Source organism: Polypterus senegalus, chromosome 1 (genome assembly GCF_016835505.1).
Source record: "Polypterus senegalus isolate Bchr_013 chromosome 1, ASM1683550v1, whole genome shotgun sequence".
Taxonomy (NCBI): domain Eukaryota; kingdom Metazoa; phylum Chordata; class Cladistia; order Polypteriformes; family Polypteridae; genus Polypterus; species Polypterus senegalus.
Genome location: NC_053154.1, coordinates 204,828,557 through 204,840,706, shown reverse-complemented (window position 1 = coordinate 204,840,706; position 12,150 = coordinate 204,828,557). Strand labels below are relative to the sequence as shown.

The following is a 12,150-nucleotide window of genomic DNA, read 5'->3' as shown; positions in this document are numbered from 1 at the left end:
CTTTAGTCTTGCGGGTCTTTTAAGTGTCTTCCGTGATCTTAACATGAAGATCACATATCGTTGCCATACTGTTTCTCTCCAGGATTTTTTTTATAATAGAGAGATATAAAATATTTTTCTTTGATTCTGCTTTCTTTAATTATATCATTTGTGTCTACTATGTTCCTTGTACTTTGTGGCTAGAGCCCAAAGAGGCAGGACTACTCTGTTGTCATCACTGAATAACCACCCTGAGCTTTATCTGATGAAATCTTTGAAGTTCATTATGCCCATTTATCAGTATTAGATTTTCTGGTATATTGGGATTTTTTATGTTCTTGATTTTTGATATTTGGATTATGTATCAGAACTTATTTACCTAAGATTGCCTTTTAGGTACCTCCTATTTTTGCATTTTTTTGTTATTTTATTAGATTTTCTGAAAACATTTATATAGATTCTGCCAAGGGACTTGTTCTTTCTATCTAAAGGTTTTAAACTTCCTTTTCCTTGGAAGGACATTTTTGTATAGATTTTTGTGCATTACAAAAGTGTATTTGGAACTTTGGAAGTCAGTTCCTTATTGGTAGGCCAAATCCTTCCTGAGATATCAGGAGGACAGACTGCCTGGGGTGAGAAGACCTCACACTCTTATTGCTATAGCTGTAATTGTAAATCATGATAGAAAAGAACCTAAGATCTTAGTTGGTACTTTTCATGTTTGGTGGTCTGATAACAGGATAAAAAAACTGTCTACCCCTGTGACTACTGCTATTCCTACCTCCCTTGAAAAGGACTGAGCATCTGTTTCACAATGCAAAAGGCAAGAAAACCAGCTGACCTTGCATAATTCCCACCTACCTTTTCCATAAAACATTCCTCTACAATACACAGGGGTTTCTCACTTGGGACCCCAACTATCCTTGTATCTTTCTGCGCATTTGATATGAACAAACACATTGTCAAACATCACCCTCAGGGCTCATTTTAGGTAGGTAATACTGCCCTGGGTCAAGTGGGGGCACTTGTGCTAACTTCTGTTCCCACTGCAGCACAGAGAAGACACCCAGGGAGGTCCCCCAGGGTCCCCCATCTATACAGCCTGCAGCTGCCAGAAAGAGGCACTCAGTTTGGAACAGACTGTATTGCAGGATGGAGCTCCTTGTAGTCTAAGAAATCACATTCATTTACTTAGCTTGATGGGTCTCTTATTTTGCTTTTACTGTTCCTTGTACTTATGCGTATAACTGACATTATTGCTGATTTTTTTTTGCGGAGATGGCCGGGTTGGTGTCCCAACATTTATCTGAGGGACTTGCAATATTTCATTCGAACACAACACACATGCACACAGATATTAATGCGTATCAATGTTTGAACAATTTTTTTCTTTCCCTATTTCAGTAAAAAAAGATAAAGCACTTGGTCTTCCACTCACACTTACTTGAACATATCCGGCCCTGAGACTTGACAAAAGAAATGAAAACACCAGGCAAAAATAAAAGCTTGCATTGGTACAATATTTGTTTATTTATATTTCTTTTTTTTACTTTTTTAAAAGAATTATTCTTATAGAACATTTCTGGAGCAGTAGCAAAAAAGAAAGCACTCTACATACATTAAAAGAGGTGTTGCTACTATACTGCAGACACGAAGGCAGAGGACGACGCTGGTCAGTGAGCTCCACAGGACTGCAGCCAGTCTCTGCTTCATGTGGGCAGCAGATCTGCGCTGGCCGCCAGAGCTCGACGGAGCCTTTCTTTCCTGAGAGTGTGGGCGGTTTTCCCACTACTTTGCTCTGCCATACTGAATACAGTCCTGTGCGTTGCCACTCTACGTTATTTCTCTAGAGACGGTAAAGACTTCATTCATTGGGGTTCTTTCTTATAAATGGCAAACAATCTACAGAGCGCTGAAAAGAAGACATCTGACATTTGGCACATGTCTATTGTTTTTAAAGCAAAAGTGACTTTTGTGGATTTAAATCTATAAGGGAAATAAACTAAAAAATGCTTTTCAATCTTCAGGTTAATTTGTCATGAAAAAATCATTTTGAAAATGAACACAAACTGTTTCACACTAAATGTAACCAATTTTTTGTCACAAATGAATTGAATAGCCCTATTTTCTGTTTGCCTTTTGTTATTGCATGTGTGTTACGCTGTCCCAGCCAGATCGAATACAGCAATCGTCGGTTCCCCCAATGCAAAGAAATTATGAGGTGAAAGTGCTGCACGCAATGTTAATTATTCAGGATACAGTAGTTAAAAAAGGACTGTAACAATCCTACAACACAGTGAACAAAAAGCCCTCAGCTAGCAAAACTAAAAATATGTTTCCTTTTTCTGCAACCCTCTCAATTAACACAGAGGGCATAGTCATAATTCAACAAGAACATTGAAAAAATAGAAGTATATTCTATAGGATAGTTATAGTAATAAATACAGATCATTTTACGGGGAGGGAGTACTATGTAAATCTTTAAGCCTCCATTTTTGCTTTTCAACAGTCATTAATAGAACATTTGTATAACAGAAAAAAATTCCATTATTATTATTATGACACTTGGAGAACATTCCAAGATTCAAAACTGTATATATGATGCCACCAGGTCCATTGTGGTTTACACGGTGGTGTCAGCCAGCCATTGATTATCAGTGAGACCTCCACATCGCTGGCCTCCGAATACTCAGAACACACAAGTGGCCAGGCGGGGAGGATTCTGAAAATGAAAGGGTGACCCACAATTTCTCTGAAACACTCATGAATCTGATTGTGCACCATTTCTTCGATTTTGCTCATTTCCTCCCACTGTTGTGGATAATATAAATCCTCTTCCATCCAATGGACTAGTTAGTGCAAAGAGTCTAGTGGTCTTGGTGGCACTGGCATTTTAGGACTGTTTTGTTTAATAGAAAAATGATATTATCTTTGCTCCTGTCCCATCTGCAGCATTCATCCAGTACAATATCTTTCAATCTGATATTGTCTTGTGGCAGCTGAAAAGAAAACAATCTCACAGTTTCAACTGAAAAGCTTATCCCATAAAAATGACAAGTGTGAGGAGCCGTTTGTCTGTTCTGTTAGAAGATCAAACGGCTTTATCAATATAAACTGCGTGAGAAAGGAGAAAAGAAAGAGAAATATTTCAGTCTTGGTGCAGGAGTCCATTTGAGGCGATTCCAAACAGCTCTGGAAACAGAACAGAGACCAGCTCATTTATGCACAAATCATCCATATAATCATTAGCATTGTTTTACCTTTTGGCCTTTATATGTTTTTTTTGGAGTGTGGTGCTTTCAGTAAAATCTTCACAGTTTTCCTCTCATCGTCTAAGAACACATGAATGGGATTCAGACTTGACTGCTTCTGTTTTGTCTGAATGGCTGAAAAATGGCTATACATCCTAGAGTATCTGTAACTGTTAAAATTCTATATATAGTATATATATATATATATATATATATATATATATATATATATATATATATATATATATATATATATAAAAGAAAAATATAAACACATACACACTGAGTATATATAGATCCACTTTGCAAATTTTGATAGTTAGGCCAGAGATGCTGATGAGGATGCATTTTCATTCATTGAGTCTCGAATGTCCCTTCACAGTGAGACCATCTTCCATGGTGAAAGTCATGAGTCTGTTCATGAAAGACAGGGTAGCACGCTTTGGCCATTAGGAGGTGCTGTTTGCTACATTAAAACTGACACGCTCACACACACAAAGTCACACACTCCACTGAGATAACAGGATCTGGGGAGCAAAGAGGGAGTTGAATTCCTTGTGCTGGTTTTAACCTAAGACTTTGTCAGTCTTAGACTGTAATTACCCTTGAAACAAAGGACTTTCTTTCTTTCTTTCTTTCTTTCTTTCTTTCTTTCTTTCTTTCTTTCTGGGTATTTCAACGCACTTCCAGTCTCACGTGCTGCAGCTTCTCTCTCCTAGTAGCCAGTATGTCCTCATCTTTCCTTTGCCTTTCAGCTCGATATCGCCTCTCAGTTCCAGATCAAAACAACCAAATTCCTCCAGGACGGCTCGGGTAGCTGCTGACACATGGATTTTCAAAGCTGCCAAAGGAAGCACACATAAAGATTATATCTCTCATTAAGAAAAATGCACAGCCTCTTGAGGGGTATGGTAAAAAATTTCTTAGTAGAGTATTCATTGTTGGTTTTAACTGACTGATTGGAAGTATTTAAAATGATTTCAGGACCTCTTCCCATTCAATAAGCTAATGACATTAAAATGGTAAGTAAACTGCAATTAGCTGGCAAATAGACTGGACATATTGATTGATAGTTTGATCTGGGGGATTGAATGCTGTTAGACAGATGAGACCTGGAAATAAGAGAATATTCCAAAAGGTCATTAGGTATGTAAATCTTTTTTTCTTTCAGGAGTACCTCCAACACACACCCCAGCCCTGAAAGAATGACGTTTATCTACATCATACATTGGACCAGTCCTTAGATGGAGAACACAGCACTCCTAGTGGGATGTAAACCATGGATGTAGGTTAGGGCTCAAGTGACATTATTGGCAATATACTATCCTCAAGCACTTGTAAAAAAACGCTTAAAATAAGAATATGAACCCCAGGCAGGCTTTTGCTCACTTTTGAGTTGTGTTAATGTTATGTAGTATGTGCTTTATGTACTATTCTTTGGTTATGTTCCATGTGTTTTATTTTTATAAATCTGGAGGATATACCATAGTTCCTGGTGTTACTGGGAGGACTTCTTGCTGTGGTTTTCAGAATTTCTCTGGATTTGTGATTTGGGACTTTGCTTGGAATATCTTGTGTTTTAGGCAACTCCATTTTGAAATTGTTCCCTTAGGAGCTTCATAATACTGTATTACAGAGCATCTTTTTTTGGAAATAAAACCTGTTTATTTTTATAAAGTTTCTATGTTTGATTGTTTAGTTGGGGTTTGGCAGTATATCCCCCCTCTTTTATGCATTTTAGGAAGTGGTTTTTGGGACTTCATGCTTTGGGACTCCCAGTCAAGACAGGGAAGCCCCCTAATACTCATGTCACACATGACAAATACAGTTGGGCATAAAGAATGTTAACAGGTGAAGTTCTGGTGAGATTTTATGTGATTATAGAATCGTATTATGAGAGAAGCTGTTATACACTGGTCAGCCATAACATTAAAACATTGCCTAGTGAAGTGAATGACATTAATAATCTTGTTACAATGGCACCTGTCAAGGGGTGGGATATATTAGGCAGCAAGTGAACAGTCAGCTCTTGAAGGTGATGTGTTGGATGCAGGACTAATGGACAAGTGTAAGGATATGAGTAACTTCAATAAGGGCAATATTGTGATAGTTAGACAACTGGGTCAGAGAATCTCCAAAATTGTAGCTCTTGTGGGGTCCAAGGGAGGACAACCGGTTAACCGGCAACAGGAGAAGGTGGTCTGGAGTGATGAATCACGTTTTGTTTAAGATGATGTGGACGGCCAGGTGCATACAGGAAATAAAAGGTCTGCTGCTAACTTATTAGTGCCAGATACCACAGGACACCTTCAGACATCTTATGAAGACCAAACCTCGATAGGTCAGAGCTGTTTTGGTGACACGAGGGAGGCCTACACAATATTAGTTTTAATGTTGTGGCTGATTGGTGTATGTCTTAGTCTTGTCATTGAGAACAATACTCAATGCTCTTCTATTTTGCATTTCCTGCACTTAACAGATATTTGTACTATGCACTGATTTTGGTTTTGTTGTTCACAAAGGGGGGTGGCGCAGTGGGTTATGCTACTGCCTCACAGTTAGGAGACCCGGGTTCGCTTCCCAGGTCCTCCCTGCGTGGAGTTTACGTGTTCTCCCTGTGACTGTATGGGTTTCCTCCAGGTACTCCAGTTTCCTCCCACAGTCCAAAGACATGCAGGTTAGGTGCATTGGCGATTCTAAATTGTCCCTAGTGTGTGCTTGGTGTGTGTGTGTGCACCATGTGGTGGGCTGGCGCCCTGCCCAGGGTTTGTTTCCTGCCTTGTGCCCTGTGTTGGCTGGGATTGGCTCCAGCAGACCCCCATGACCCTGTAGTTAGGATATAGTGGGTTGGATAATGGATGGATGTTCATAAAGGTAAATCATAGAGTGTAGATAAACAGCCAGCTAGTGTGATCAGAGAATATGGAGAATGTTGCACAACCACCGTGTTCTTTGCAAAGCATCTTAGAATGGTGTGTCCTGTGAAAGGTACTCCAAAAAATAAAGTCAGTGTCACCAAGTGTCTCAGTTAAATGGGTTACATTTTTATATTAAAAAAAACTTCAAGACACTGGAAACAAGAATTTCCTCCAAAAATAACCTTCAAAGATTAAAAACATTGTGAGAATGGAAGAATGGATGAATTATTGTTACAACACTATTAATATTAAAATTAAATGCAATGTACATGACATGTTACAATGCACTAAAAAGCTTAAAGTACTTGATTATCTTGCAAATATAACTGCAATATTTAGCTGACTGTAACTTCAAATGTGGAGAGCATAATATTACCCACAACCACCGTTTCTGCAGTAAATGGAGTATTAACATAATACTCCAACTCTTATTCATTTCTCTACTTGCTTATTTTAAAGTATGCATATTTGCATGCTATAAATAAGCTTCTGCATAGATCTTTTATTAATTGGGTGCAAAGCATCTTCAAAATTGATTAGAATCGTCTGAGCTCTAGTGATGCGTTATTTGGTTTGCTCTTTGTATGTGTTACTCCTTTTAGACGACTATTTAAAGGGTTATGATTATCATGTGTACAGAGTGCAGTGATTCTTGCCTGCATGTGCTATTCAACATACAACACGTTGCCACTCTCCCATTAGAATAACTCCATAGTATTCGAAAAACATGGCATTATACTTTAAATGATGGAAACTCTCTTCATTCACACTGGTAGTACTGGGATGCTTTTGCACAGTCCATAACTGCTGCCCTACTGCAGCTCTCTCATATCGCAGACAAGGTTCTGTAAAGTTCTTTTTTCTTACGCTGAACTAGAAACTGATGATGGTATGTCAGTAGTCATAAGCAATGATGTTGTTACCTTCTCCATTGGATTCCATGCGAGAGGCAGTGTTTACTGTGTCTCCAAACAGACAATATCGTGGCATCTTCAGACCAACTACTCCTGCACATACGGGACCTGAAGAAAGATGTATTATTTTATCAACATATTTTCTTAAAACTAATTCTTGTTTAATTAATCCAACTGATATTTAACAATTTTACATGCTCTAACTCATGCATAGAATACTTTATTAATTTCTTGTTTTGCTACAGTTTTGTAATCAAAATTTAACATTTGAACTCTCAAATCTACTTAAGTAAGCTGGCAAATTAATATTGACCCCTGAATGAGTGGAAGTGTTGGTGATGTGTGTGAGTGAGCCCTGGGATTGACTGTCCATGGCTGTTTCCAGCTTTGCACTCACTACTGCTGGGGCAGCCTCTGGTCCCATTACTGGATTACGCAGATTTGAGAATGGCACTCATGGTCTGCTGGGGAACATTGTCTGATGACACCGCCAGTACCTGGCATCAAAACTCAAGACAGACTCTTTTCATGGACAGCTCCCGGCTGGTGGAATGAATGGCCCATCTTCATCCAAACTGCTGACTCCCTCATTTTATTTGAGAAGCGTGTGAAGACTCTTTTGCTGTGTAAATATCTGTCTAATTGATAGTGGCTTTGATGACAGGCTCTTGTAACTTTGGAAAGATTAAATGGTCTTGTGTTGTTCTGTTTGGTTTAGAGCTCTTTACTTGTGATGGTTAATTTAGTAATTTTGGCCTGTACAATCAACAGTAATCTACACATGTGAGACTTGGAAGATGTCAGCTAGTATCATCAAGAAGATGAACATAATTCACCATCGCTGCTTCCATCAGGTCCTCAAGATTCGTTATACTGGTGAGTGAGGAAGTTCTACAGCTGAGCGGATGAACTAGTCTCCACGTCACAGATGTAAAGGTGTCAATTCCAATTAACCAGCCATATTCTTCTTATGCCCCAATGCTGTTTATGCCATGCAGCCATGTACTGGGTCCTCCCAAGGGATAAACAGGAAAGGGTTCGACATTGAAATACCCGGTGGTGGACTTTCATCAGTGACTGATAACTAGTCGACATGTCTTGGGAAGAAGCTGAAGCAGGGGACTAACAGCGATGACTAATGTGCTCATTGGCATGGGAAGAACTAAGTATGTCCTGTAACACTTGTTCCTAAACAGTCCCACAGAATGATATTTACTTGATTACATTGACCTCTTTTGTAAGTCACTTTGAATAAACACATCCGCTAAGTGAGAAAATGTAAATATAAATATGTGTTATGTAAATCAGTTATCTTATAATAAAAACATTGCACCCATATGAAATTTAAACTCAGAAGGCTTCTGTGGGGCCAGATTTACACTTTCGAGTGTGCCTTTAAGTCAGAGGCTACTTTGTATGTCTTATTAAACTTGATGTTTAGTCAGACATCATGTTTTCCAGTTCTGATGCAGGGTTTTGAAGGAGTGGTGACTTTTGCCTTTGTTTTTGTTTATTTTGTTTGTATTGTGAGGTTTCTAAACATTTTTGGGACTCCCCCCAACAGGACTACACACCAAAGAGCATCACGAAGTGTGATCTCCTCATCTGTGGAAGACAGCTTATCTGTTGCTGGGGCAACCGCAGGTTCCCAGTACTGTAGCGGCTTATGGTGGAAGCAAATCCGAGCCAATCACGTTCACACTATAAGGCCCTGTCATCAATGGGTGATTCAAGGAACATTATAAATGCAGGGAACAATATTACTTGGCCACAAACCTGGCCATGACTCTGCTTGATTGCTGTGTCTATGTATACCGTAGAAGAGTGATAGATCCCTCTACAATAAAAAAACTGTGCTGTTCCTGTTTCATGCTGAATAAAGCTGGTTTTGCTAAAGTACTGAGAGTCAGCCTCATGTTTTGGGGTGCAAGACAGGGACTCACACATCTCAGTATTAAGCAATGAATATTGTACTAATGAATTTAAATTCATACAACTGCATTCAATGAGTCTTGCTAAACTATTTTAAATTGAGGAAGTTCTGTTCATCCAGCCAAGCAGGAACCGACCTGGGACAGTGTACCAATCCATACAAATACCTTCACAAATACACAAAATTGGAATCACCATTTAAAGTTTCATGCAGGTCTTAAACCCCCAAAACAAATATGACTGTCATTCTTGCCTGCTGTTATTGATGATTTAGAATAAGAATCAATGTGCTTTGTTATTAGTTTTAGAGCTATTACCTGTTAAAAGCTTAGAACCATTTATTTTAGCATAAGGACTGCTGGGCTGCTGTCTTTTGTAGCCTGCCTGTCTTTTCACTTGCTATGGTTTAAACTTCCATGAGTCAAGGAAATAGTGTTCTGTGAGGGAACTGAGCAAGCAGACTTTTTTGTTTTGGGAACACAGCTGCTGAGGCTTACAACTCTCAGAAGACTAAACAAGCTTCCACAAGCTTTCATTTTAAGAAAACTAAGCAAGGCATTCACATTAGCACATATACCTATAAAAATTTTAGATGGCATTTACATTTATATATTAATACTTATCAATACCTTAGACGATCAAGTTTAAGCAAAACACATTGTGTTAGCTAGCTTGAGCTATGTAAGAGTTATAAGAGTTGATTATTAAAGGCTAGTGTTTTTCCACTTTTAAGCAGGTGTCAGTGAGCTCAAGGCTGCCTGCTTCCGCGTGCTGGCAAGTCATAGATAGTTAGCGGTTGCTTACTGCTGCTTACCAACACAGGTGCCCATGATTTTACCCTTAAGGGTAGTTGGTGCAACAAGCAGTTATTAGATGTGCAATTCAGTTTTCATGTGTGGGTCCTCCTGATTCCAACTTGATGGTGAGAACTAATTAACCAAAAGTCCATCAATCTTTAACAGCCCAGGATTCGGAGCGTGAGAATGAAGGGAGTGGTAATTGGGTGATGCTCACATCCAGGTAGCAGATACGTCCTTCAAGCCAAAGCCTGTTATGAGAATGTGTGAATTGGGAAGAACAATTATTATGAGAAGGTCTACTGGGAAAGAGATCGCTATGAGAAAGTCTATGGGGCAAGGTAATGGTTATTAGAATGCCCACAGGACCAGGTGATTGTTATGAGAAAAACCATGTAAAACTGATAGTAAGAAAGGCAGGGATATTTTGAGAGAATTGTAATAAATATGAGGCTTGCCCAGAGCAAGGAGCTCACTTCATTGAACTGAGAGAGGCTTTATTTGCTCCGCAATAGTTTTACACGCTCTGCAATAAAGTCTATTCTGACTTCTCATCAAGATACTTTATGTGTTTCTTTCTGAACAGGTTTTCTCCACACTGTATGCAAATTTACCTGAATTTTAGGAGAAGGAGGTACAGTACACTACTGTTGAGTAAAGGGCAGAGTAAAAACCCATTGAATTAAACCAATTTCACCATTAATACAAAGCAGTTTTTGTGTACTACTGGTGATTTTGGAGTGATCATTTGTAGCGTCACACCTTCCCAATTTATTCTGTTCACAATCTGGTTAGGATTATTTGAGAAAAGTGAGGTGCTGTTGATGAACTGTTCAACTTACAAAAAATAAGTAGTTTTTGTGAAAATGATAAACAAACTATATGCTTTAGATTGATGATGAATTACTCCCAACTTTAGGCAATTGGCAAATGCACTTTCTGCATGAGCTATTTTTTTTTTTTAATTTTATATAAAAAAATTATATGGAGGGCTAGGGTATTGGTTTCAGCTCCATGAATTCATACTGAAGAGTATTGTAGCCAATATTTGGAAAGGTGTTCACATGCAGTTTCACACTTTGAGCATTATATTTCGCATATCTCTTATAATATGTAAAGGCAAATTCATATTTTTTGCTAATTATAAATTTAACGAACAAGTTCAGAGCCTGAAAAGAAAAAATTGGGCTAACTATGAAGCCCAGAACTGTAAAACTAAAATGTTTCCTTTTGGGAGATTACAATAAAAATCTGCAGTCCTCCAAAGTGTGGGTTACACGCCTTACACGAGCTACAGAAACTACAACAGGGTTGGGAAAACAGCAATCAGTTCAGCGAGAACTGCAATTGGGCAGCAGCCTAATCTTGGGTGGAAATACTAATCAAAAGTCAATCTGATACAAACACTTGGGAGGAAGACAGCCAAATACTTCATTTCATTTTATTAGGGCCTGCTTCCTAATGACTGCCATTTTAAGATGATTTTGTAACTGCTTTCTCTGAGCTGCCAGGTTAAAGTGAGTTATGACTCCACCATAACAACGACATTTTTGTTTATTGCAGACCAGAATCAGTCTACTGTGATAAATTAAGACTTCTTTGCAGTGTCTGTCTAATTATATCTGTTTTTTGTGCTAGCCATAAGCCATTTGCAAATATGATTTGATTGCTGAATGGGTTCTTCTTGGAGAAGAAAGCATTTATTATTTAGCTGTGATAACACGATGCACCTGGCAGCGATATTTATATGCTCTTTAAAATGCCAATATATGCAATAAACCAAACAAGGCTGGCCGTCATGCTGATCAGAGAAAAAGAGTAATGTACGCCAGGTCAGTTCTACATAAGATTAAAACACACAGGGAAAGGGAGAGGATGTAACAAGCACACAGATTAATGAACCCAGATAGCAAGTTCTGCCTAATGTATATACAACTCATTCTTCCATTGTATTCGAGTTTTTTCTTAATCTTATTTTTAAGTCAAATTTAACCCCAAATTTTTTACCACTATGAATTCCAATCCTTAGTTTGAGTTGCTGATCTGGACGATGTCTAATCTTGAAGGACCGGACAGCTTCAAGAAGGGCCAATGACATGCGTGCAATCTCTCGCCCATGGAGCTTCCCGTTGCGAACAGGTAATCCTGAGACTACCATGTAGGCATCACCAATGGTCTCCACCTGAAATAATTTGTCAGTTAACAACAGTTGGCAATTAATAGCATCAAATGTTTTACAAAAAAAAATAATTTGATTTGGCAGACACAGTAGGCATCCTAATGATACTTACACACACAGAGTCTCTCAACATTTCCAAAAAATTGAGATAGATAGATAGATAGATAGATAGATAGATAG

General features: G+C 38.5%; 1 protein-coding gene across 7 annotated transcripts in view; it reads right to left on the bottom strand.

Moving 5' to 3' along the window:
- Window positions 1-1,485: 1,485 nt before the first annotated feature.
- LOC120538223 (atrial natriuretic peptide receptor 1-like) overlaps window positions 1,486-12,150 on the bottom strand; it is a 369,768-nt gene continuing 359,103 nt past the window's right edge. For all 7 annotated transcript variants that reach the window (XM_039767680.1, XM_039767685.1, XM_039767703.1 and 4 more), the window contains 3 exons: window positions 11,799-11,973; window positions 7,072-7,170; window positions 1,486-4,071 (listed from right to left, as the gene is read on the bottom strand). In XM_039767680.1, coding sequence (XP_039623614.1) covers window positions 3,923-4,071; window positions 7,072-7,170; window positions 11,799-11,973 — 423 coding nt within the window. In that variant the 3' untranslated portion in view covers window positions 1,486-3,922. The remainder of the gene's footprint in view (window positions 4,072-7,071; window positions 7,171-11,798; window positions 11,974-12,150) is intronic.